Source organism: Gracilinanus agilis, chromosome 2, assembly GCF_016433145.1.
Source record: "Gracilinanus agilis isolate LMUSP501 chromosome 2, AgileGrace, whole genome shotgun sequence".
NCBI classification, from domain to species: domain Eukaryota; kingdom Metazoa; phylum Chordata; class Mammalia; order Didelphimorphia; family Didelphidae; genus Gracilinanus; species Gracilinanus agilis.
The window spans coordinates 720,570,611-720,596,860 of NC_058131.1; the positions used below are offsets into that span (position 1 = coordinate 720,570,611).

General features: G+C 60.3%; 1 protein-coding gene across 1 annotated transcript in view; it reads left to right on the top strand.

Annotated features, from left to right (window-relative positions):
• The window catches only part of LOC123234446 (phospholysine phosphohistidine inorganic pyrophosphate phosphatase), a 34,368-nt gene extending 17,561 nt beyond the window's left edge, over nt 1-16,807 (top strand). The window contains exons 4-7 of the mRNA XM_044660346.1: nt 4,029-4,092; nt 4,386-4,478; nt 15,904-16,075; nt 16,260-16,807. Coding sequence (XP_044516281.1) covers nt 4,029-4,092; nt 4,386-4,478; nt 15,904-16,075; nt 16,260-16,807 — 877 coding nt within the window. The remainder of the gene's footprint in view (nt 1-4,028; nt 4,093-4,385; nt 4,479-15,903; nt 16,076-16,259) is intronic.
• Nucleotides 16,808-26,250: the final 9,443 nt, after the last annotated feature.

The window sequence follows — 26,250 nt, forward strand, 5'->3', positions numbered from 1 at the left end:
CGTCGCAGGCGCCTAATAAATATTGATTGATGGATTCGGTGTCTCAGACGCCTCTAGTTGATGTTCCCCAGACGCCTCGCCAGCCCACCGGCCTGCCCCTGGAGGTGCCAGCTTGTCCTAAGTTCCCATGAGGACAGGAAGCTCAGCCCGAGTGCCAGCTGCTGAGATGACTGAAGCGGCTTCTTAGACGTGGCCGGAAGCTTTCTCACAGAACAGGAGCATAAACTTGTCTTTTATCACCTGGAGCATAAAGTTCTGGCATCATCACAGACCCGCCCAGACTCCATTGTGTCTCAAGTCTTGGGGCAAAGAGTGTATTTTAGACTTTGACCCGCTCTCGTGGAGCTTACAGTCTGGAACGCGGCTTGACGGATCAGACTCTCATTCTTCTAACGTGTGAAGGCCGTTCTCCGATTCGCTCCCTCCTTGCCTGTCCACACTCGGGCTTTGCCAAACCCTGGCCCTGGCCGGCCCTCACCATCCACCTTCTCTGCCCCTCCTACGAGAGAGCCACTGAACACTGCCAGAGAAATACAAACCCCCCTCAATGCACCTCTCCGGCCCTGTTCTGTCCTCCCCGAGCGTCAGTCCATCTTCCCCGGCGGCTGCCAGATATCTCTGGGTGGGCCTGGAGACTCTCAAGCCCACGTGTCCGAATGGCCCTCATTATTGTCCCACCAGAACCTTCGTCTCCTCCAGGCCTCCCCATTTCTCCTGAAGGAACCATTGCCCTTCGAGGCTCCTGGGGGGGTGCGCTTGGCATTGTCCTGGACTCCTCGCTTTGTGGTCCGTCCCACCATCTCCCACTTCTGACCCCTTTTCTCCACTGGAGGCAGGTTAGGATAGGGAGGAGGGTCTGCCCCAGGGCGGGGGCAGTGTCCGAGGGGACATCGGCAGGCCTGGGCACCCTCTTGGAGTCCAGGATGACTCCTAAGCGCTGAGCTTGAACCCCGGGAGGAGGATGCTGCCCTCTCCAGAAAGGGGGGCGGTGGGGAGCGGGGTTTGGGCAAAGACTGAATTTATGTTATCATCTATGAGACGTCCAATCGGCGATGTGAGCTTGGAAGTCAGCTGAGAGACTGATGGGCAGCTACAGCCTTATGCGGATGGGCATTGATGGGGTCCCCAAGTGAACTTGTCCCGAGGGGACAAGGGGAGGAGCCCAGGACAGGACCCGATGGGGGGACCCCCAAGGCTAGAGGCCTGCTCTGGAGGAGGGTCTAGCAAGGAGGCAGGGAAGGAACAGGGAGGGAGGGAGGAGGAGAACCAGGGGCTCCCTTCAGATGTTTAAAGGCCAGAACATGCAAACTCCCCTGTCCCCCTGTCCTTCTGCAGGCCAAGCATCCTGGGGCCAGTCTCCCTGGGCAGGGGCTCCTCCCCGTCACAGCCCCCTGACTTGTTGACATCCTGCGGAGGCCCCTCGGGAGGGTGGGAGGCCTTTCTTCTCTCACAAGAAGCCACGTTCTTCTGCTCGGCCACTCTCCTCGTGAGGGCTGGCCGGGGTCCTGGGCCTCCCAGCCTTGCCTCTCCTGTCTTCTTGGTGCAGGGAAGCAGCCGAGCGATGCTGCCTTTAGCTCTGCAGGAAAAGAATTCCTGGGCCAATAGGTGTCGGCTAGGCCTTTCAATAACTAGGCTGACCTGCTCAGCCTCCCCAGATAGGAGGAAGGCCGGCTCCTGTCACTCACGCTGGAAAGGCTGGTCTCCACATACATATTTATTCGTGTCCTTTAAAATTCAAAGGCCACAGGAGGCTGTTTATTGACGGGGCTGATCTTCAAGTGGCTTTAATAATGCTGAAAGTCAGCCCTCCCTCCTTTTGTTTACGCCTGGAAGTTCCAGCTGCTCTTGCCCCTCCGGCAGCACAATAGGGCGCCTTGCCTTTCCCAGCCTCTGGTTTGAGATGGTTTTGCCCGCATCCTTGGGTCATTCTGGAGCTATTTGTTGGCCCATAGATCAGAGATTTAGAGTTGGAAGGGGCCTTCACAAGCCATTTGATGCATCTCTCACTTAATAGAGGAGAAATCTAGAGTCATACAGAGTGTCTGGGGTCTCCTCTCTTCTCCTGGCCTTGGTTTTCTCATCTGTAAAATGGTAGGGTTGGGCCCCGGGGCTTCCGAGGCCCCTTCCAGCTCAAGAACGATGATCGCATGCTCTCTGGTCCTCTTCCCACCTTTCCTTGGAACACGAGTTCTTGATGAGGTCATTTGCACCCTTCCTGTCACATGAACGTGGCCTGCCTGGGCCCTGCTTTGGCTCCCTGTCGTTCTCCTGACGTCCTGCCATTTTAGGCTTTGTAGCCCCTCGTCTCTTGGGGAGAACTTTGTCAGCTTTGACACGTGTGACTTGGGTCGCTGGGAGCAGCTTGGGACCACAGAAAACGCCAGTCCCAGGCTCCCCCTTCTGTCCGGCTCTGGGCCCGGCCCGTGGTCCGCCAGGCCGAGGTTCTAACTCAGCCACGCAGCCCTAGCGGGGCCTCAGACACTCTGGATGTGCTGGACTTGCCCCTTGCAGAGGGCTCCCTAGTGGGCAGGGCCAGAGGTAGGGACATTGGCCGGCCTGGAGGGAATGGAGCTCAGCATCCCTTTGGGCCCTGAGCTTGCAGCCGTGGAGGCCTGCTGTGGGGCCGTCCTGGGCAGGAGGCTCTCCTGGGCTCCCAGTTCCGGGGAGGCCAGCCCGGCAGCAGCAGGATAATGAGCATGTCTAAAGGAAGGCCCTTCAGAACCAGGCCGCCGCCTTCTCCAGTGAATTAGGGGAAGGGAGAGGTTGTCTCGCTCTCAAAACAACTGGTGCCCGAGGACCCCGGGACACGGCTTGACCTCTGCCTAATAGGAGATGTGGCAGGTTGCTGTGGAACTAATGGAGTTTTCTTTCTCAAGCAGCTATTAGGGGTTAATTATTAGCAATTAGGGGTGAGCCACAGAAGCTTCAAACCTTTCCCAGAAGCCCTAATAGTCCTCCTCTTCCAGCATTAGCAACTGGAAACCATCTGCCTGCTTTGATCTCGGGGTTAATCATTGAGGTGTCTACATGGGGCGCCCTCTGGGGGGCTGGTCTCACTCACGACTCCCCCCCAAGCTGTGAACCTAGAAAAGGCCTCAGGCAGTCTGTTAGGTTCTTTTTTTTTTCCCTTCCCACATCTCCTTTATTTTTTTATTTATTTTATTTTTTTTTTAGCCCTTAACTTCTGTGTATTGGCTCCTTGGTGGAAGAGTGGCAAGGGTGGGCCATGGGGGTCAAGTGACTTGCCCAGGGTCACACAGCTGGGAAGTGTCTGAGGCCGGATTTGAACCCAGGACCTCCCGTCTCTAGGCCTGACTCTCCATCCACTGAGCTACCCAGCCGCCCCCCCACATCTCCTTTAGAGGGGACCCTTTATCCTCGATGAACAGCCACCCAAACAGGGGCTCTGCTGCCTTTTACTCCCAGAACGAGCAGAGGGCGTTTCCCCAGTGAGTGTCCAAATCCCACAACAACAGTGCAGGAAGGGATCTCAGAGGTCAGAGTCCACAACCCCCACATTTTACTGAGGGAGAAATGGAGGCTCAGGCAGAGGATGGGGCTTGTCTCAAGTTACCGAGCTGGACCCGAATACAGAGCCAGGCTCCACCGACAGCAGCTGGGTGACTGGATGGCCCTGGAGGGCCCTTCTCTCTCCAGGTCCAGCACTGCTGAAACTAGCAGCCAGGAGAGATTGGGATGGCCGTGCCAGAGTGGAAGTAGCCCTGGCTTCAGAGGCAGAGGACCTGGGTTCGAATCTTGCCTCTGATGTTGGCAGCCACCAGCACGGCTTAGGATGAATTCCTTGGCCCGACCAGACCTCAGTTTCCTCATCTGTCAAATGGGGCAAGAATCCCTTTGAGGTCCCCTCCAGCTTAGTCCTACAATTCCATGGTCTGTGGCATCTGGCCGAATCCTGCAGACTTTCGCTGGCATTTCCTGCAGGCCTGTGGGCAGGACAGACAGAGGGTCGCGTTTCTGGGGTGGGGCCGCGGGGCTGCTCCGGCTGACGCTGCTGCTTTTCTTTCCAGGCGCTACTACAAAGAGGCGGACGGCCTGATGCTCGATGTTGGCCCCTACACGAAGGCGCTGGAGGTATTTGAGTCTTTGCCCCAGTGGTATCGGGGGGCTCCGACGCTCCCGGGGAATTTCCACAGGGGGAGTTTTGTGTGAGGCGTTGGGCCAGAGCCCCGAGATGGATGTGTCTGACCATGGCTGTCTGTCCAGCTCTCTGTCTCTCCATTTTCTCTTTCCTGCCTCACCCCTTGTGTATCTGCCTCCCCGTCATCTGTGCCGGCTTGTGTGGTGGATGGGCCCGAGCGCCTTGTCCCTGGGCCTGGGGGGTGGGGGTGCCCTCCTCTGCTCACCAGGACGCCCTTTCCTTCCAGTATGCCTGTGACGTCCAAGCCGAAGTGGTGGGAAAACCAGCCCCCGAGTTCTTCAAGGCGGCTTTAAAGGAAATGGGCCTGGAGGCTCAGCAGGTGAGCTGTGCCAGCCCCCCCCCCAGGGCCATTTTCCGGGGCTCTCTTTCCCCACAGGGTCCTGCCCAGCTCTCCTTCCTGGCCTTCGATGCCCTCCCCCCGCCTTGCCCGCTCCCCAGCCTGTCTCCCCGTTCGTGGCACGGCTCTGGCCGGCAGCAGCAGGCCCGACCGCAGGATCGACTTGTGTCGGGGGAAGCGGGGCAGATGGAGGCCGTCTAGACCGGAGCCAGGCAGGCAGGTGAGTGACGGCCGGTGCCGTCCTTGTGGCCGAGGTGGAGAGACGGAGGCGGCGGCAGGACCGTGGCCTCTCCATCGCACCTCTGTCAGTGGCCTCGGTAAGAGCTCGCCGTCGTGCAGATGACACAAAGCCCGGCGCACTTGCTGACGCTTCGCACGATAGTCGGGACCTCCCCAAGGTCCGGCCCATTAAGTGCCTCCTGGGCGTCCTGAGGCTGGAGATGCAAAGACGAGACGGGCGAACAGTGGGCGATCGCGTAGATGGCGGCTGAGTGCCAGCACACACAGAGAACGTTTGGGGGGGTCCCTTAGAAAGGGAAGTAGTGGTAGAATGGGGCTCCCGGCGGGGACGACACCAGGAAAGAACGGATCGTCCCGGGGACGTTAGAGGGCTGGGCCGCTGGACAGATGGCTGGGAGACCCCGGGGAGATGTCGCCGAGGGAGGGAGCTCGGGCTCGGGATGGGCACCCCCTTAGTCTCGGTAATGGGGTGCTCGTCTGACTGTCAGTCCCCGAATGAGAGGCAGCAGGTCCTCCGTGAGCTAGAAGAGCGAGCCGGGGCTCCCAGGGAGGAGTGGACAGTTCTCTGGTTCCCCAAGTCAGAGGACAGGGTGGACACGGCTGGGCAGCGGCCCTGTGGAAAGAGGCCCAACCGCCGAGAAACCTGCTGCCTTCCTGGGCTGGTGACCAGAGCTTGTGGAGGAAACAGTCACTAAACGCAGATGTGGCCGGACCCTTTGTGCCGTGCTGGGTTCAGCTCCGGGCACTCTCCTTTGGGAATGCCATTGATTAGGGGGCGGGCAGGTGGGCATCCAGAGCAGAGGAACCAGGGCGGGAAGAGGAAGGAAAAGGTGCCGCGTGAGGATGGGCCTGAGGAGGAGGTGACGCTCTTCTTCAAGAATCTGTCCGAGAGGGATTCGATGGCCCCAGAGGCCGGGCCTGGGGGCCGCGTCTAATATTCCCAGGAGAGATGATACCGAGGACAGCCGGAAGGAGCTTGATGGCAAGGTTTGCAGCGCGTTTTATGTGTGTTTTTTTACTTATTTTAATTCTTACAACAACTGGCTGAGGCACCCATTTTAAAGCTGAGGAAGCTGCCAGAACTTGTCACTTGCCCAGTCACACAACTAAGGAGTGTCCGAGGCCAAACTTGGATTAGATCTTCCTGATTGTTCCCGATGGTACTCGAGCCCCTGCGCCAGCGAGTGCCCCCTCCTCCCCCCAATGTGTAGACCTTGAAAAGAAACAATTTGGCTTGAGGAAAATGTCCTCAACCACCAGAACTCCAGAGTCCTGCGGTGATACGGGCCGCTTCGGAAGATGGTGGGTTCCCCATCTTGGAGGCCCTTCAGGTCGACCTCTTGTAGCTGAGGGATGGGATGGGATGGATGGCGTCACCACCCACAGCCGTGCCACTCCTCCCTCTCCCTTGCACCCCAAGCCCTGCTCTTTGTCCTCACGGCCACCTCGGGTCTTCACCAGGCAATCTCCCCAGCACTGTCTACACAATTCCATTCCTTTTCCCCTTGGTGAAAGTCTACACTGTCCTTTCCTCGGGTCCTTGATTCCCCTTATCATGCCATTGATCGTGCTGCGCCCACCCTCCGTTCTAGAACATTCCCATCTGCTGCCCTCACTCCTCCTCTTGTGCTACCAAATCAGAAAGCAGGGCCGGCTGGGCCCATTGCACAGCACCGTGGCACCAGCTCCCCTGGGCCTCCCTGCTGCCAGGCAGTCCTGCTCTGCCCCTTGTTGGCTCCCTCTCCCGCCCTCTCCCTCCCCTTCTTATCCTTCCTCAGATCTCTCATGGCTCCTCATCTCCCCATTCTCTGAGCCTTCTCCCCGAGCTCCCCCTTTCTCCTTCAGCTCATTTCACGCCACTCGTGGGCTTTCTGCCCTTTCTCCTCTTTTGCCCTGGTGTCACGTGACGAGGTGGCCGTCCTCCCTTCTGAGACTGACCCCTGCCTGTGTCCCCTGTCCCCCATGCTGCCCCCTCGCTCCTTTTCCTCTCTCTCTCTCTCTCTCTTTCTCTCTTTCTCTCTCTCTCTCTCTCTCTCTCTCTCTCTGTCTCTCTGTCTCTCTGTCTCTCTCTGTCTCTCTCTCTCTCTCTCTGTCTCTCTGTCTCTCTGTCTCTCTGTCTGTCTCTCTCTCTCTCTCTCTCTCTCTCTCTCTCTCCCTCTCCCTCTCTCTCTCTCTCTCTCTTTCCTTTCTGGCTGCCCACAAACAGGCCGTCCTTAAAAAGCCTTCCCTTGATGCTTCCCTCCCTGCCCCTGATGTCCTGGATCGCTTCTGCCTTTGGTGGCTGAACTCCTTGAAGGGCTGCCCATGTGGCTGCTGCTTCTTCTTTTCTTACCCTCCTTCCAGCTCTACTTCTGACCCGACCTCTATGGCCTTGGATGCTGCGGATCACCCTCTCCTCCTTGGTGCTTCCCTTTTTCTGGGCCTCGTTCTCTCCTCGCTGCTCCCTAACTCTCAGGGGGGCCTTCCCAGCCCCCTTTGCTTGGTCTTCATCCGGGTCGTGCTGCTTAGTTTGGGTATCCCAAGGCCTCTGCTTGCCCCCCTGCTAGTAGCCATCTAACGCAGCCTAACTCCAGCCTTTGTTCCCGCTCTGTCGGGTCACTTGGATCTCCTGGGGGCCCCCCTGGGGTTCCATTCAGATCTCGGGGTAGAAGATCCTCATCTCCCTTCTGACCTCCATTCTGGACTCTCTGGCTGCCTGTCGGACACCTCAGACCGTCCCAAAAGGAGTCGTCATCTCCCCCCCACCTTCCCCTTTCCCTGCCTTCTCTGTCGCCCAGGATGCCGCCATCTCGCCAGGCTCATGACTCGGGTGGCATCCCCAGGGCCTCGCGCTCACTCGCCTTCCTCTCCAGGCTGTTGCCACGGCCTGTTGGCTCTTCCTGCTTGATCTCTCTGGTCTCTGCCACCCCTGGGGCGTCCCCTCAGCCCGAGAGCTGCCGTAGCGCACGGGCCGACTTTGTCGTCTGTCTCTCTGCTCTCTGGTCCTTCCTTCCTTCGGCTCTCCAAGGGACCGTCTGCAGGGCAGGCCTGGCCATCCAGGCCTCCCCCCAGTCAAGGCCTCGGCCCTGGCTCCGTGTCCCCTCTGGGATCAGATAGAAAGGGCTTGCCTGGATGTTCAGGCCCCCCCGCCTGCCTCCCTGCTGCCTCTGGTTTTCCTACACGACATGCCCCACGTCCTGCCTTGCCCTCTTCGGTGCAGGGACAGCGGCCTCCTGACCGGCCCACAGACAAGCGCTCGCCTCTGGGCTCGGAGCGTCCCCGGAAAGCTCTCCCTTCTCCGTGGCGATTGCTGGCCTCGCGGGCTTCTCCCCCACCTTAGAATGTCTCCCCGGGCTCGGAGCTCCGAGGCTTTCTCGGACTGTCTGTCTGTCTGTCTGTCTGTCTGTCTGTGGCCCTCCGCCCTCCCCATCCCCAGGCCGGGCCATCGCGTGGCCTCCCAGGTCCCCCCACTCCCTCCCGGCTCTCCCAGCGGGTGTGGAGATGTCGGTCAGTCCGTTCCCGAGGAGGGAGGCGACGCTCCTGTGTTTGTGTTTTTATTTCTAATGAAAAGCTCTCGGCGGCGGCTCTCCCAGCCGTCCTGCCGGGCCGCGGCGGACCTTCAAGTCTCCCAGCCGCCGTAATCAATAAAGTCATCACCAGCCATTTCCCTTGATATCTGCTCCTTCCCGAGACCTGCCGAGGCGCTCCCAGCCGCCTCTTAGAATGGACGGAGCTCCCTCAAATCCAATTTTCCTCTTAACCTTTCCTCCGCGGCGGAGAAACAACGGATCGCCGCCATTCCTGGGCTGGGTTAGAAATTCAGAGTGTCCTTGTGAGCCGGCACCGAGACCCAGAAGAACCTGCCTTAAAGGTCACCCGAGGGCCGAAGCCACGGTTTCCCCGCGAGGCCGGGGGCGGCGATGCCTTATTCTAAAACCAAAATAAAGTTCTGCCACGGCTGCTTCTGCGCTCCGGAAACAGTTCTCTGGAGCAGCCGATTCTGGTTTCGTTCTGAGCATCGCTCGCACGCACGAAGGGGCCGAGCCTGAGCTGGCAGGGGTGCGGGGCCCGAATGAGGGGATCCCCAGGCTCCCTCCCGATTGGCTGGCGGGACTTTGAGGGCAGAGCTCCCCCCAGCACGGGCCGCAGGGAGGGAGCCCCCATCCTTGTCTCCGCCTTTGGGGGGGTCGATTGCTGTGTTTTAGTCTGACCCAACCTGCCTCTACCAGACACAGAGGATTCCAGGCAGTTCCATGGACGGAGGGTCTCCCGTGCCCGCTGGGATGCGCCCCCAGCAGAAGCGTGCCTGGGAGTCGGGCCTCCCCTTCCCTTCTCCTGGCACTCTTCCTCCATCGAGATACGGCCTCGGTGGCGGCTCCGGAAGGTTTCTCCCATAAAGTGCTCACACCGGACGGGGCCTTCTTGTCCTCAGCAGTCACTGGCCTGTGAAGCGAGATTCTGGGAAGAATCATCTGAGCCCAAGATGGATTCCTGAGAGAAGCTGCGAGTCCCAGACGGGCATCCCTCGGGGCCTCTTCAAGCCCGGGGGCCCAGGGAAATTCTCATTTCATCCAGGTTTTCCAGATCTTAAAGATATTTTACATTTGGTGTGAGAGTGAGAGAGAGCATGGCCTAGCGAACAGAGAGGCCAGCCTTGGGCCAGGAGGACCCGAGTTCAAGCCCTGCCTGGACACCCAGTCTACTGGCTTCCTGCTTCTGTCCCCTACAGAGAAGATGCCAGCCTGCTTGGCAGAGGGCCTTTCTTCACCTGGGAATAACTTCTGCCCGTGAAACCGGCCTCGGCTTCGGCCTCCAGAGCCTCTTCTCTTGTTCAAGGAAAAGCTCGCCGGGGCTTGTCTCTGGGGATTGACATCTCAGGATCATCTCGAGCTGGGCAGGAAGAGGACGAAGACACTTTGGGGGGGTCGTGGCGGGGGTGTTTTCCTCCCCCCACTGGTACCTAGCGCAGCTGCTCTGGGGAGCCGGATGGTCTTCGCTTGGTAACTTGACAGGGCCTGGCCCCGTGGTTTCACCGGTCTCAGGAATCCCCAGATGAGAAACCCGGCTTCCCTGACGCATGCCGGTGGCTCGTCCGGAGGGAGAGCCCTTTGGGGTGCTGGAGAGTGAACTGACCGGTGGAGGGGCGCATGCACGACCGTGTGGGTCGGAGGCTTTGACCGTGAGGCTGGCGTTCTGTCCACTCTGGCCCGCTACTCGCCAGCGCCTCTCATTTGTGATGGAAGGGAGTGTTTAACCCTGACCCAGCGCTTCTTCCAGGCCAAACATCATTTAAAAAGATGATTAGAGAAATAAAAATGGAGCCTTCCCTTCGGGAGGCTGGGATTGGCACCCGAGGGACGAGGGACTTGTGGGGGCTGCTCTTGGAGGCCCCGGCTTGCCTTTCATTTCCCAGCCCAAATCCAGGCCTGCAGAAGGAATAAATGAATGCCCCCGTGCCTGACCGCGTGTGCGCAGCAGGAGCCCAAACCCGGGAGCTCTTAATTCTTGTTTTCAGCGGGCGGGTGACCTCTGGGTTTTATATGTCTGCCTCTCTTCTTGCCATATTACAGTCAGAAAGGAAGCTAAAGCCAGGTTTGACAGGTAGGGCTTTTTATTTCCCTCGACAGCCCACCTCTTGACCTCTATCTTCTTGCCAATGATTTTTGAAATCCTAAATGATTTGGGCATAATTGCTCCTCCGTTAGTGATTATCGTCCTTCACCGATAGTAAATCTGCGAAATCCCTGGGGGCCGGACTCCATTTTGGTATGCGTATGCCACAAGCTGGTGCCGACAGGCATCACTGATCATGTGCGGCCACACAGCTCTCCCTGCCTTCTCCCCAGCCGAGAATTCGCCCAGGAGATGTAAAACATGCCGGGGAGCAAACTCCCGGCTAATCGCCCCCTTTGTTTGAAGGCCTCAGAAATGCGTTTCTGCATGGAGGACATCATTGCCTCATTGAGAAGGACTGCCTGCCCTCCTCCCTCCCTGAGGGCCTCGCCACAGAGGCAGCCCAGTGGAGGCAGCCTGGCGGAGGCAGCCTGGCAGAGGCTCAGACCACCAAGAGCTTACGTTGGTGTCTCAGAGCCTGCATGGCTTCATTTGACCCGTACATGCCATCCCCACCAGATAAAGAGGGTCAGTGTTGCTCTTCCCCATTTTTAAGGAGGAGGAGATTGAGGCATGGAGAGGTGGGATGGCTTTCCTGGGGGATCCTGGCTCCGCGTCCTTTCTACAGCACCAGAACATGGGCTTGCTCTCTGCTGTCCACAAGTCGGTCAGTCAGAGGGCCTTCATTAAATGCCTACTATGTGCCAAGCACTGTTTTAAGGCACCGGAACACAAAAGAAAGGCAACAGCCAGTCCCTGCCCTCAAGGAGCTCCCAGGCCAACAGGGGAGGCAACAGGAAAAAACTGCGATCCAACATGTTCTCTACCGGATAGACCAGAGATCATCTCCAAGGGGAGACCCACCAAAGACTTCTTGTGGGGAGCTCCTTCTGCTCTGTTCACACTCCATAAAAGCGACTCATCTGATTCCCCAGGGGAAAAGCCAGTGGGAAGGAATAAAAAGACTGAATTGAAGAGTTTTCACTTAAAAGAAATTCAGGGGGCAGCTAAGGGGACACTTCCTAGTTGTGTGACCCTGGGCAAGTCCCTTAACTCCCACCGCCCAGGCCTTACCACTCTGCTGCCTTAGAACCGATTCTTAGTATTGATTCTAAGAGGGAAAAGAAGGGAAGGGAAGGAAATAAAGAAACAGAAAATCTTAAAAAGAAAGAAATTCAGTTTTAAGCCTCTGTCTTGGAGGCTGTTGGGTCTCTATGGAAGATGAGGTCCTTCAGGTGCTCCGAGGAGACCAGTCTGGCATTCTGTGGAAGAAATGCTCGCCTGCTACCTAGATGGTAACACACAGCTAGATGGATGGACAGCCAGGCCACAGAACCAGCACCTCAATGGTGAACGGACACATCAGTCTGAGAGTGAACCAGGCCCAGACTTGAGTAGAGTGAGGGAAGCTCACCATGTAGATTTTGGGAAGCTGGGTCACCCTGTCACTCGCCAGTGACTGCCCTTTGCTATAAAACCCCGTCTTGTGAACACCAGCTTTCTCCCAGGAACACGTTCTGCTCAGGATCATGGAAGGCCCCAAACTCCACAAGCTCGCCAAGTTGGGGGGTATCTCCAGAGGGCATCGGAGAGAGGAGCTGGTTAATGTATACCTCCAACAATGACCTGCACCCCGAAAGGGAAATCTCTGTCCTTTAGAAGAGGCTTGGTGAATGAGTGAATGAATGAAAAGCCTCCTGTGTGCCAACGACTGGACGTAGAGCCCCGACTCTCTCTGGAGAAAACAGCCCAGTCAGAGATTCGGCTTCCGGGTGGCGTCCAAAGCGGTGTCCCAAGTGGCGTCCAGGGGTCCCCGCCTCCAGGGTTGTGGTATTTATTTTATGAAGTGCGGCCGCATGGCATCACTGGAAAAATCTTGCTATTAAAACTAGACGGGCCTTTGTTCTGGGGGGAAGCTGGGGGATATTTCCAGGCCTGCCCGATTGCATCAGCGCCACCCAGCCTGCGTCTCTCTTCCTGCTTACCTCTCGGCCCAGTGAATGGTCTGTTCTCCAGTGTTTGCCCCGTTCAATCACATTCAGAAATGGCCGTTAACAGCCTATGTGCAGGCGCCAGATCGGAGCTCATCCCTGCCCTCCAGGAGCTTCCTTCTCCTGGGGTGCCCCATGTAAACAGATAAGTAAATGCAGGCTTATTTGAGGAGGAAGAGAACAGGAACAATTAGGGTAGCCAAGAAAGCTTCCTCCTAGGAGAGGACAAAGGAAGCTCTGAGAAAAGCTGGGCCTTCTGAGAGGCAGAGGGGAGAAGGGAGGGCATTCCAGGCATGGGGCATAGCCTAGGCAAAGGAACAGAGGCAAGGGATGGGATTCCGAGCTCAGACACAGCAAGAAAGCCAGATTGGCTGGGCTGTAGAGCGCATGAAGAGGGAATAATGTAAGCTAAGCCTAATGGCTGGTGGCCGACAGATTGTGGAGGGTGTTAGCTGCTTGCTGAGCTGAGTTGTTTGTACTTGATTCTAGAGGCAACAGAGAACCATCGAATACCCTTGAGAGCGAGAGTGCCATAGTCAGGTCTGTGTATTAGGGAAATTATTTGGGCAATTGAGTGGAAGATGGATTAAAGAAGGTAGAAATTAGAAGCAGGGAGACCTGAAAAGGAATGTTGGTTATCAAGATAAGAGGGGACGAGGTCTAGAAAGCACCTGCCGGGGGTGAAGCAAAGGAGATGGATAGGAGAGACGTTGTAGGATGGGAAGGCGAGGAGCAAATAATGCTATCAGTAACAACGAGGAAGGGTTAGAGAGAGGGAGGAAGATGGGAGAACGAAAGGGAGTCAGGCGCAGCTCTGGGGCCGAGGCCTGGGTGCCTGGAAGGGCGATGGGACCCCGAGCCTAAATACTGGAGCTTGGAAGGGAGGGAGGAAGAGAGAGCTCCGTCGGGCGCGGGTTTGGTTTGAGGGGCCCCGCGATGACCAGATACTTGAGCTCCGGACAGAGATGGCGCCTGACTGAAGCTTTGGGAGTCTCTTGTTAGAGAGCCGGTGGGGCCGCTGCATGGGGATGTGCAGAGACGGAAGAGAAGAGGGAGGCGCCAGGATCCAGGGAGAGGGCAGGGCCTGGATAGGGGACAGAAAAGGGGCTGACAAAGGGAAGCTGGGGCGGAGGGAGGGGGGTCAGAAGGGCGGAGAGGACAAGAAGGACGCGGATCCAGCTAGTACCGTGGAGGTCAGCGATGGCCGGCAACCTCGGAGAAAACGGTCGGAGTCCAGAGAAGTGGACAGGAGGGGAAAAGTAGAGACAGTGTAGACGACCTTCTGGGGATTTGGGAGGCGAGAGAGAAAGGATGGCGCCTTGTGGGGGTGGTGCAGTCAAGGGGAGACCTTTTAAAGGTTGAGAGAAGGGGGGCCCATGTAGAAATAAGGAAGGAGGAGCCAGCAGATAAAGGGAGACGGAAGATTAAAGCTGGGGGGCACGTCTAAAGGGCCCAGTGCCCAGAGTAGACAGGAGGGCAAAGGAGGGGTGGCCGACTAAAGGGCTGCTTCTTTATCAAGGAGAAGAGAGGACAGAGCCGAAGGGTCCGAGATCTATGGACTGTGGTGCTGTCTCTGCCTGCATATCACAGTCGGGGCAGTCAGCATTCTTTTGAACCGTTTTGTTGATTTTTTTTTCATGTCACATCCATAGACTCTTCTCTTGTGACAGAGCAGTTCAGTAAAGCAAAACAAACTAACCCATTGATGATGTCCAATAACTTGGGCCTCCTCCTGCCTCTGTGACGGCCACCATTTTACTGAGAAGAGGGAGGCAGCCTCCTCCTCTTGAATTCAGACTGGCAGCTGTTTAAGACGAGTTCAGTCGGCCTTCATCGTGTCCAATGGTTTGAGATGAATTCATTTGCCTGCCATCTTGTTTTGGTGTGGTCTGAGGTGAGTTTGGCTGGCCGCCATCTTGTTTTGGTGTGGTTTGAGGNTGAGTTTGGCTGGCCGCCATCTTGTTTTGGTGTGGTTTGGTTGGCTGCCATCTTGTTTTGGTGTGGTCTGAGGTGAGTTTGGTTGGCCGCCATCTTATCTGAGTGTTTCTGCTTTTTCCGTTGTTTGTTAGCTCATGAAAGTCTTCCCAGGTTTCTCCGTCTTCTTTATCCCGGATCCTGCTTAAGGCAGTCATTGAGATTCTTCCATCTACTTGGTTTTTTCTTTGGAGCGAATGAGGCGGAATTTGTGGTTCTTGGGAGTGATTATGGACCTCGTGACAGGCTTTGCAGGGTTTTGGGGTGTCATCCGGCACAAGAGCTTCCACAAACACCGCCTCTGGGAGTCCTCGTCAGCCTTCCAGCGCCTCCTCCTTCCTCTCTGCTCTCAACATCGTCCCTGAAAGTGGGGAATGTGTGGCTCTCGGGCGAGGCCTTCTTCGAGGCGGACGGTCAGAGGCCTCCGAGCCAAAGAGAGGAGAACCGTGTGGTCGGGGCCTCCCACTTGGGCTCCGGGGGCTCTGCGTCTAGCTGCCTCTTTGGGGTTCGGCTTCTGGCCCCGCCGTTTCCAGGGCGTCTCCCCTCCTGTTCCCCACCTGCCCCCGGGCAGGCCCCGGACATGTCCTGAGCACCGCCTTGTCCCAGGCCCTGTGCCTGGGCCGGACTTACAAAGCGAGGCGAAAGCAGCAGAACCTGCCTGGAGGGAGCTGACCAGGGAAGAGAAACGAGGTACGAACAAGCAGGGGTGCTAGAAAGTAACGAAAACGCCCCTTTTCTCTGGCCGGACCTCCCACTATCCCCCATGACTTCCCAAGAGGTTGAGGTGGGCCGAAGGGCCCCCCGGGCAGCAGCAAAGGGCGCCCCTCCATGGGGGCCGGCCACATGGCGCCTCACAGCAGGTCGGCGCCCCAGAATGTGACCGAACAGGGAGGAGCTCGAGGGAGGACCCGGCCTCAGCTGAACCGGAGCTTTGGGGCGCCTCCGCGGCCTCCTTCTCTGTCCCCTCGCTTGGGCCCTCGCAGCCTCTCCCCGGGGCTCCTGCTCATCTCCTCAGCCTGGCCCCCTCCGCCGCGCCAGATGGATCTTCCTCCCTGAGCTCACTGTGACCTCCAGAACCTCTTCCTAAGCACCCCGACTTCCCATCTCAGCGCTCTTCTCCCTCCCCAGATTGTGCAGAGCGCTTTGTCTGGACTAAGTTCTGACCCGAGATCGGAGCACTCACGAGGAGGCTCCCCAGAGGTCCTCTGGTTCAGCTTTTTATTTTTCACATGAGGAAACGGAGGCCTGGGGGTGCCGGGTGAGTGACTGGCCCAGGGTCACCCCGTCAGGCACGTTCCTGCCTCGCAGCTCCTGGCCTGGTTTTTGCCTTTTCCTCAGGGCCTTGCCTGGCCCTCACGAGGCCGGATTGAATCTGGTCGGGATCGAGGCCTACAAACCGGCTCCCAGAAGCCTCTGTTCTGTTGGGCCCAGTTTGCATTTTATATCCTTTCCGCCTTCCCCTGTGCAGTCTGCCTCTGAGCATGGCCCGGCGGGGAAGGTGAGAGGGAAGCGCTGGGAGGCGGGAAATGGCGCGGGACGGCCGGCCCGCCCAGGGGAGGCGACTTCATCGGCGCGCTGACCGGCCCGCGGGGGCTTCTTTGTCCCGACAGGCCGTCATGATCGGAGATGACATTGTGGGCGACGTCGGCGGGGCCCAGCGCTGCGGGCTGAGGGCGCTGCAGGTGCGCACCGGCAAGTTCAGGTCAGTCTCTTACGGCATTCCTCTCGCTCACACCTCGCTCACTACCTGCGTGATTGGGGGGGGCCTCCAGGGCCGGCGTGGCCCGTGCGAGGAGGGGCGACCGGACGTGCGCCCCCCCCCCCCCCCCCCGCGTCGCCCTGACCGGACGGATGGCCGGAGGACGGTGGTGGCCTCCGAAGGGGATAGAAAACGGAGCCCAGCCGAAGCTCCGGTCTGGGTGGGACGTTGCAGGCTTCCTCCCCGGGACCGCGTTGTGCCCGGCAGTCGGGGGGCCGTCACTCCCCGTGGGGGGCGCCGAGGTCCCTCGTGGTTCTGGGCCAGGGAAGGACGTCGGTCCCGCGTCTCCTTTGGGCCGGCCATTGGGCCTGCCGGGCCCTTCGGGGGCCGCTGCTCCCCGGCTGGGCGGGGCAGGGAGACCCCCAAACAAGGAAGGGGGGAGGGTGGGCGGCGGGCTTGTGGGGGGAGGGGCCCCCGTGGGCATCCTGCCCGTCCCGGAAGGCTTCTCTCCGGGTGGCACAGAGCGCCGAGCCGGCTTCTGCCTGAAGGCCGTTGGGCACCGCCGAGACGAGTCAGACATCCCCAGCTCTGGGGTCCGGCCGCCGCGGCAGCTGCCATGGCGCCCCCCATGCGCCCCCCATTCACACGCGCTCTGCAGGCCTGAAGGCAGCTTCCCCCGAGTCCCCCGTCCCGACGTCCCAGCCCGGAAGGAGGCTCCACCGGGGCATCGGCTGGCGCCTCGGAGGCCCGGCGAGGGGAGGCTCTGCCAGGGTAGCCCAGGAGCTAAGAGACTAGTGGAGGATTTGAACCCTTGACCGTGGGGGACTCTTGTGCACAGTGGCGGGGCCCCAAGTGCGTTCAGCCGTGTCAGAGTCGTGCGTGTGACACGTCCATCCCCAGAAGCTCTTTGTGAAGCCTCTTCTGTGTGCCAGGCTCCGTGCCAGGCTCCGTGCCAGGCTCCGTGCCAGGCTCTGGGCGATACACACAACAAAAGAAAAAGAAACCAAGATGAGGCACGAGACAGAGAGCCCAGGAGGGGCCGCGGCGGCCTCCTCTCCTCTGGAGCCTCCTCGCCGTGGTGGTGGGAGGGCTGAGGCGGCCCCGAGGCCGGGCTTCCGGTTGGTCTTCCTGGGCCTCGGCTTGCCCGTCTGTAAAATGGAGCCCTCCTGGGCTGCGGCCCCGCCGGCTCGGGCTCGGTTCTTCTCCAGGGGGGCTTCCGGCTCTGCGGCCCCGGCTTCATCCACGGAGCGCCTTCGCAGCCTCCCCGGTTTACTTCTGGCATCGGAGGTCCCGGGTTCGAATCCTGCCTCTGGGATTTGTTACCTCGAGCAGAACCCTGGACCTCCCCGGGCCTCTGCGGCTCTCGGAGCCTCTTCTCCGTCCCCGTCAGAGTTCTGAGCCTGCCTCGGTGCCGGCCACGGCCCCGCTTCTCCCTCCCTCCCAGAAGCCACCCCCACCCCGGGCCTGGGTTCCGGTCTGGGTGACCCTGGACGCGACACTGCGGCCCCACGGCCCGGCTCTGTGGAGGATCGGCCAGGCCTGGCACGGACCACCCACGTCGCTCCGGGTCTCCCACCAGGAGTAAAGGGGGTGCGAGGACCGGGCGGCCACTTCCTGGCCTGGGACCCCGGGCCGTCCCCTGAAATGGGGCGAGAAAGCGCTTCTCTGGGGGTGGCTGTGAGGAGAGCGCCGGTGCCCAGCCAGGGGCAGTGACTTGTCCAGGGTCACTCAGCAGGGAGGCATCTCAGGCTCGATTGGAACCCCAGGCCCGGCGGCCCTGCTTTAATGAGTATTTAAAACTTATGAGTGAAGCCAGAGGGCAGCCCTCGGGGTTCAGGGTTCGAGGCTGGCGTCTCAGGATTGTTTGCTGTTTGGGGCCCGGCCTGGCGCGTCAGAAGTCCGTGCTGACTCTTTGGCCCGTTGATTGAACATTGATTAGGCACCAGCTGTATGCCGGCCTGTGTGCAAGTTGCGCTTCCCTGACCAGGGCTCCTGGGTGGGCGTCGGCCCTGCCAGGGAGCCCCACCACAGCCGTCTCTAAGCTTGTGAACATCAGCACGAGGAGGTGCCTTTTCTGGGCTTTGGGCCACAAACACTGGGCGGCAGGACTGACAAGCAGCGCCTCCAGCCAGGCTCCTGCTTCCCCTGGGAGGGGCCCTGAGTGTCCCCCTTTTTTTAAGCCCTCACCTTCCCTCTTGGAGTCAGTCCTGCGTATGGGCTCCTGGGTGGAAGATTGGTAAGGGTGGGCAGTAGGGGTCAAGTGACTTGCCCAGGGTCACACAGCTGGGAAGTGTCTAAGGCCGGGATTGAACCTAGGACCTCCCGTCTCTAGGCCTGACTCTCACTCCACTGAGCTACCCAGCTGCCCCCTGTGATGGTCCCCATTTTACAGGGGAGGAAACAGAGCCAGATGGATTTGCCTGGAATCCCCCTGCTAGGAAGTATCTGAGGCTGGATTGGAACTCGGCTCGCCTCTGCAGGCTGCCTGGGCTGAAGGAAGCCGCAGGAAGGCCCCGGATGGGAAAGGGAGGAGGGGGCCGGCTCCAGAGGGGAATGGGGAGCTACAGACGTTCCCTGAGCAGGAGTGACAGGCAGTGTGTTAGGAAAGACCGCCTTTCCCCCTCCCCCGGGGCTCAGAGGCCGCCCCTCATTGGCGTGCTTCGCTTGGTTTGCCAGCCTTGCCCTCCTCCGTGCCAGGCCGTACCAGGCTTCTCTCGGGTACCCCCGTCCCACATTCTCTCTTCTAGCGAATTCTTCTTTGTGGGAGAGAATCTGCCTCTGAAGAGAGCTGAAGTGACCTACCCAGGGTCACCTAGCAAGGAAGTGTTTGAGTCTGGATTTGAACTCAGGGCCTTCCGTTTCTAGGCCCACCTCACTGCTCTGCTGCATGACTGACACACAGAGAGGAAGAGAGAGGCAGAGTGAGAGACAGACGGAGAGACAGATGGAGAGACAGACGGAGCCCCGTCTGCACTCTTGAAGGCCCAGAACTATTCATGGCGGGCCTGGCACAGGGCCTGGCACAGGGCCGTCTCCCCGTGGCTCGGCTGTTCTCTTCTTGCTGCGGGGCCGGCGGGCGGCCTCAGTGCCAGGACGTCCCGCTCCTGCCCCGGCCCCAGCCCGGCCTCCGTCCCGTCCCAAGGCCGTTCTCGCCAGCGGTCAGCTCTGGGCGTGTTCTGCGGCCCTCCCAGGCCGTCCTTGGAGCCGCCCTCTGCGGTCCTCGTCCGTCCCGGCGGCGCCTCTGACTGAGACGGTGCTCAGACTGCGGAACTCTGTTCCACGCCGACTCCGGCTTCTCTCCGTTACACGGAGGTCAGGACGTCGTCGCTCCCAGCGCGGGGTGGCCCTCCTCTCCCTTCCCCTCCCTCACCGATGAGGAGCAGCCCAGCAGCCTCCCTGCGGCCGGCCTCGGCCCTGCCTCCTCTCCTCGTCTCACTCTCCTCTCCTGGGCCTTCGGGTCTCTTGTAGGCCGGCCGCCGGGCTCTTGTGGGGGTTTTGGCGAGGGGAGGGGCGCAGACAGACGCCCCGGAACCAGGGAGCCGGCGTCGGGGTCACCAGGTCCTCCTCGGTGCCCCTCCGGAGCCCCCACGTTTTCCTCCCGATTCTTCAAGTTGCATCTCTTGGTGGCGGCCACTGGAGGGAGACGCATCCCCGGCAGCCTTCAGGACCAGGAAATGGTGCGGAGCTCCGAGAGCCGCCCTCCGTCTGTCTGTCCGGGGGTGCTCCTGTCCGGCCTGCCCTTGTCCGACCCTGAGGGCTGCCCTTCGGGCCTCGGGAGGCTCCAGGCGAGAACAGAGGGCGCCGCGCCGGGCGGCTCGCTTCCTGGCCTGCCGCAAAAAGGAGCAGAATTTCAGGAAGGTGCCGGGAGGTTTCTCCAGGTCAGGGAGGTCCGGACCCGCCAGGACCCGCCAGGCTTCCCTCCCGGCCGGCCTCTCCTCCCCTCCCGTGTTCTGTTTCCATGTCTGCTTTGCAAAACTGGCTTCTGCAAGGCCTTGGTCTGGGGGCTTCCTTCCTGCCCAAGGGGGTCCGGACACAGCCGAGGGGGCAGCCGGGCGCGGACCGCCTAGCCGTGATTATCCCCATTTTACAGGGAGGGAAACCAGCCGGGAGAGGCGGACAGTCAGTCAGCATCGCCTGCCCGGCCTCCGGGGAGCTCCCAGGCTATTGGGGGAAGCCGGGGGCGTCCACACCGCAGAGAGTGTAGCCGGACCATGATTGCTGAGGAGGAGCTTCAAGGGCTACGGCAGGAGACCGTCCGGATGTCCAGTTTGGGGAAAGGTCTTGTACCACCCTCTGCCTCCCTCTTGGAAATGAGGAATTCAAAAAGGCTGCCCTAGCCATGGCCAGAGATGGGGCGATTGGGAGGAAAGAGGCCGACCAGGCCCTCCGGCGTGGACAGCATGGCACGTGGTCAGCTCCAGCAGCCAGAGAAGGGCCACCCTCCTGCAGGGGAGCTCAGCTTGGAAGGAAGTGGCCCCAGGGCCTTCTCCTTCCTCCTCCTCCTCCTCCTCCTCCTCCTCCTCCTTTCTCCTCTTCCTCCTCCTTCTTCCTCTTTCTCCTCCTCCTCCCCTTCCTCCTCCTCCTCCTCCCCTCCCCTCATGTACAAAACACGTGCTCGGAACGTGCTCCCCAAGAGCCTCCTTTGTTTGAAGCAGATCCAGGGCGTGCCGGGCAGCCGGGCCGTCTGTCTGCTTGCCAGGACAGACGTCTCGTCTAAACAGCGCGGAGTTTGGGGCTTCTCTGACGCTGGGCAGGCGGCGTGTCCTGCAGGCCGAGGCCCTCCTAGCAACACCGACTCTTCCACGGGAAAGACTTTTCTCTTTGGTTCCGATAGAACCCAGTTGGGGATCCGCATGTGAACTCGGGCCTGGTCCGCCGGGCCTTCTTCCTGTGGACGTCGCTGCTGTGATGACCAGGAGACGCACTCGGGAAATCGAGGCACAGCAGAGACGCCGTGAAGCGGGGCTGGGACGGGGCTTGGAGGAGGAGGAAGGAGGAGGAAGGCCGGCGGTCCCTAAAGCAGGCCCAGAAGGCTCTCTGCCGTGTGGAGCGGCAGCCGCAGAGTACTCCGGGGTCCCTTCGGCACCGTCCTCCACTCGGGCAGCCAGAGGGAGGGACTCCCCGAACGTCCCCCCGTGACGAGAGGCCTGCGTGCCTGCGGAGGTCACTCGTGAGCCGCGCACGTGCCCGCTGCTGAGACGTGGCACCCGCCCCGGGTCAAGAGGACCCCCGTTCCGATAGGGCCCGATTCTGCCTCAGCGTCCCCGTCTGTGAAATGGGCGCGATCGTAGCAGCTACCAACGATGTAGTTTGTGGCGTGCTTAGCGCGGTGCCTGGCACGGGGTGGGCCCCACAGTCTTCCCTTCCCTACCCCGTGGGGTGCTTGTGAGGATCAGATGACGGGGGGGCCTAATCTGTAAGTAAAAGTAGGCCTAGGCCGGCCCCAGAGAGAGCCGGGGGGGGGGGGGGGGTGCAGGCAGAAAAAGAACGACGGAGAAAAAGCAGAAGGTTCCCCCGAGACACTTTAAATAAACCCAGGCCGGCCCCCCCACCCCAGTTTAATCCAGACAGACGTCGTTTGGATTCCTTTTAGTGGAGCCCACGATGGAACACGTTAAACAGTCGGGCTATTCCGGGCCTCGGCCGTTTACACAATCGTCTTGATTCACGGCTCTTCCTGTCGCCTTTGAGGGGCCATTCATCCTCCGCCGGACACACGGGCGGCCGCCGCCGGCCTCGGACAACCTTTCCTGGAAGCCGTGTAGAGACCCGATGATGGTGACGTGAGGACAGACAACGCGGGAGGCGACAAGAGGAGGCTGGAAAGGAGGCCCTTTCCCTGGGGCTTCGGGGTGCCCCAGCTGTAGGAAGGGGTGGAGGATTGAGGGGAGGGAGGGAGGGAGGGGGAGAGAGACAGACAGACAGAGACAGAAAGAGGGAGACAGAATCAGAGAGAAAGCCGGAGAGAAGGAGGCAGAGGCAGACGCAGAGTCCTGAAGGTGGCCCAAGGAAGGAGGGGACGGAAAGGATGTTCTCTGAGTCCGGAGGCCCAGAGGTCAGGTCTAAAAGGGGAGGGGGAGGGGGTCTTGGTAAATACATCCTGAAGACAAAGGAACGGCTGCTGTAGAGCATGAGGGAAGGGAAACCGGGGTAAAAACGACTCTCCTCCCTCCCCTTCCTCATTTAGTAAACCGAGACAGGCTGGTGGGTGGCCGAAAGCTGCTCCGGCCCCTTGAGAAGAGGACAAGGCTAGGCATGAATGAATGAATGAAGGAATGAATGAATGAATGAATGAATGAATGAATGAGTGAGTGAACAAGAATCAGGATGGAAAGAGACGGAGCAGGACAGCCGGGGCCCTCGGGACATTCTCAGGGTGCGAGAGCAGTGTCTGGGGGGGATGCAGGGCTGACGGGCGGCCAGAGGAGGGGCTGACGAGGCACAATGTCCAGCAGGCAGTTGGCCGAGGCGGGATGTCCTTGGCAGAGGCCGGACCATCGGATGGTCTCCAAGAAAGAATGTAGTTCCTCGGGGAACGCGCCGGGGACAGACCGTGGAAGGCGGGCGGGCGAGCCTGGACGCCTGAGAAGGAGCAGCCAGATAAAAGCAGGGAAGAGGGAGGATCCGGGAGGAGAATCGGGACGCCTGGGTTCACGTCCTCACTACGTGTGACCGGAGGCGGCCATTCACTTGCGCCTGCCTCAGTTTCCACCTGTGCCGGTTGGGTAGGAGAGTCGTCCCTCTTCCCGCCTCCAAGGCCACAGCGAGCATTCAGGGAGTCACTCATGGAAAGCACGTTGTCACCGTCTCCGGCTGACCCCCAGCAGGCGTCGCAGGATCTAACTTCTTTTTACAGATGGGGAAAGTGAGGCACGAAATGTCCCTCGCCTCAGAGGCAGGCCCCAAGCCCAGGCCCAACCTGAGGAATACCTGCAGCACCCCAAATCATGAGCGCCACGTGACGGTCAAGTTATTAACCATTAAAGCCATGCGGCAACGGCCCAGGCTCCGGGTCCTCCATCTTCCAGCCTGCCGCGGGCCTTGTCCCCAGCTGCTCTCAGCGAGCTGCAGAAGCCCAGCCTGGCACCAGCTCTGAAAACCAGTCATTTAGCCCCTTCCTCACCATTAGCAGAGACAGACAGAGGGAGGGAGAGACACACAGAGAGAGGCAGAGAGGGAGGGAGGGAAACAGAGAGAGACAGAGAGGGAAGGAGAGGAGAGACGGAGGGAGAGAGACAGAGAGAGAGAGAGACAGACAGAGGGAGGCAGAGAGACAAACAAAGACAGACAGACAGAGGGAGGGAGGGAGAGACAGACAGACAAACAAAGACAGACAGACAGAGACAAAGACAGAGAGAGGCAGACAGAGGGAAACAGACAGAGAGGGAAGGACAGACAGACAGAGAAGCAGACAGAGAGAGAGGGCAAGAGACAGGGAGGGAGGGAGGGAGAGACAGACAGACAGACAGCACACTCGCAGATGTGTAGGGAACAGCTTTAAAATCTTCATCCTCGTTACAAACTATGGAGATTCTCCACATTCTTGCTCTTCTCTGTAGAACCAGGGATTCTCCCTCTTCGCGTGGCCCGAGCGCGGGTGTAGTTTGGCTCTCTGGGCCCCCCCGTCCCCCCGTTTCTCCCCAGTGAGCCCGCGTCCAGCACGGGGCAGCTGGGCGGCCCAAGTGCAGGTCCCGGGTGGTGGTCCCTGACCCCCTGCCGCGGGCCTGGCACGTCCTCGGTGCCGAGGATAAGAAACGAAGGCGTTCCTGCCCTTCGGGGGCTTCCACTCCACTAGGGAGGCCGGAGTCTGAGTCTGTTAAAAAAAGAAATTGGTGTCATTTGGGGAGGAAAACGCCAGAAGTCCAGGAATCGGGGCTGGGCCTGAGGGGCCAGGAAGGGCGACTTGAGGACAGGGAAGCCCCCCGTGGGGTCTGGGGCTGGGATGGAGGCAGAGGTGTAGGCCGGTCTTCGCTCTCCACTCCTTGGCTGGGTTTGGTCGGACGGTGACTTTCCCAGGGGCCTTGCCGAGGCCCCTTTCTTATCTCTCGGCCCTCTTTTCCTTCTCTTCTCCTTCTGTCCGGCCGCCATCTGGGATATTCTGGGGAGCACAGAGAGGTGAGCCCGCCGTGGTCGGGGGGGAGGCTGAGCCTGGGGCCGAGGGACGGGAGGGAGGCCTCGCTTCTGCAGGCGGCCGTCCGTGCTGCACGCAGAGCGAGCGGCCAGGCTCGACACTGGACGAAGCTTCGGCCGGAAGGAGGACAAACGGGAGGGCCCGTCCCAGCGTGGAGGCCGGCCTCGAGCCTGGCCCCCGCCGGACTTGTCCTCCATGGCTCCGTGAGCAGAGCGGACCCGACCATCTGCAGAGCGAGATTTGGCATTCCGGAACTTGGGTTCGTTTCCGCTCTGACGGACGTCCTCTGTGGACACTCGAGTGCCCCGGCCGGCCTCGGGCCTGGACGAGGGGCCTCCGCCCTCCCTTCGACCTCCGTCTGTGCTCCTCCGACTTCTCACGGCCTCTCTCGCTATGGGTTTTGAGTGGGAAACGGCCGAACGAGGTATAAGAATGTGACGAGGATGGAAGCAGGAGAGGAGGGACCGGCAGCCACGGGGCGAGGCTGCGGAGGGCCTCGGAGGTGGCACCGGGACCAGAATCCCGAAGGGCCGGCCGGGACGGGGATCGTTGACGGACGGTGGTGGTGAACAAACTGGCTTTTCAGGAGGACCAGGGAGGCGCCCGAGTCCCCCCCGAACCCTTGTCTCTAAGTAGGGGGCGCTGCGTGCAAACACAGGCCCATGTGGGGGCCCCCCCCTCCCGGCCTCTCCTGGCTCCTCCTGGGCGCCCCAGCCAGGCTTCTGTCTGCCCTGCTGGGTCCAGCCCCCACAAGATGGCGCCAGAGAGCTTCCCGGGCCGCAGCCCGGCGCCCTTTCCCAGGACGGAGCATTTGTTCGAGGAAGCCCAGCTCTCGCCGATGCCCAGTCCAGGAGCAGCTGGGCCTGAGCCCGGCCTCGAGCCCGGCCTCCAGCCAGTCACATCTAGTGGAGGGAGCCGGAGCGCTAACAATGGCCCGGAAAGCCTGATTCACAAACCCTCCATCGGTTTTGGGGGGCTTCCAAGGCGGCAAACAGTCCTCTCAGGAGCATCCGTTTGGGCCGCCTCCCGGGCCTCCTCCTTCCCTGGGATTCGCTTTGGGGTCCCCGGCTGGGATTCGCTTTGGGGTTCCGGGCTGGGATTCGCTTTGGGGTTCCGGGCTGGGATTCGCTTTGGGGTTCTGGGCTGGGATTCACTTTGGGGTTCCCGGCTGGGATTCGCTTTGGGGTTCCCTGCTGGGAGATTTTCTCCGAGGACAGAGAGTGACGCCTTTGATCCTCTTCTCTCCCTCTCGTGACTTGCTGCGTCCGCCGTGGCCCGGTGTCCGGCCCTGCTTCTCCTTGAAACTCCGGCCAAGGTTAAGTGGAAGCCAGTAGCTGGGCCGGCCGGAAGGGCCTGAGCAAAAGGAGGCCGGCCAGGGGCGGGCTTCAGGCTAGACGGAGGTTATCTGAAGAGCTTCAGCCCGTGGGCCGGGGCTTGTTTGGGCTGCGGACAAGGTCCGGTTCTGCTGAAGGCTTCTTGGGTGCCTCGTCAGGGTGCGAGGGTGACCCGGCTCGGCCAGGACACACTCGCTTCAGGTCCTGCCCAGCGAGGCTCCACCCTGGCCTGGCCGGCTGCCCGGCTGCCCTCGGGAGAGGCTCCTGGCAGGAGGTTTGGGCAAGAGCAGCGCCCCGAATCTGCAGGCTCGAGGACGTGGCGGGTGATCTTCACACACTGACATCTGGACAGTAGCTCGAATGCTGAGCCTGGGGTGAGGAAGAGCCGAGTTCAAATCCAGCCTCAGACACTCGACCACTGATTGAGTGCCTGTTACATGGCCGGCTCTGGGGGAAGCGCCGGGGATAGGAAGAGGCAGAAGATAGCCTGGTGGGGAGGCAACATGCAAATAAATATATAAAAACACAGCTGTGTGGCTCAGTGGATGGTGAGCCAGGCCTGGAGAGAGAGAAGGTCCTGGGTTCGAAGGTGCCCCAGACACTTCCTGGCTGTGTGACCCTGGGTGAGTCACTTCACCCCCATGGCCTAGCCCTCTCCTCTTCTGCCTTGGAGCCAGGACACAGGACAGCTTCTCACACAGAAGGGGAGGCTGGTTTGTTTTTTAAAGGAAGGCGCTTATTCGCTGTGTCACCCCCCTGCCCCCCTTTTACCCCCCCTGCCCCCCCGGAGCCC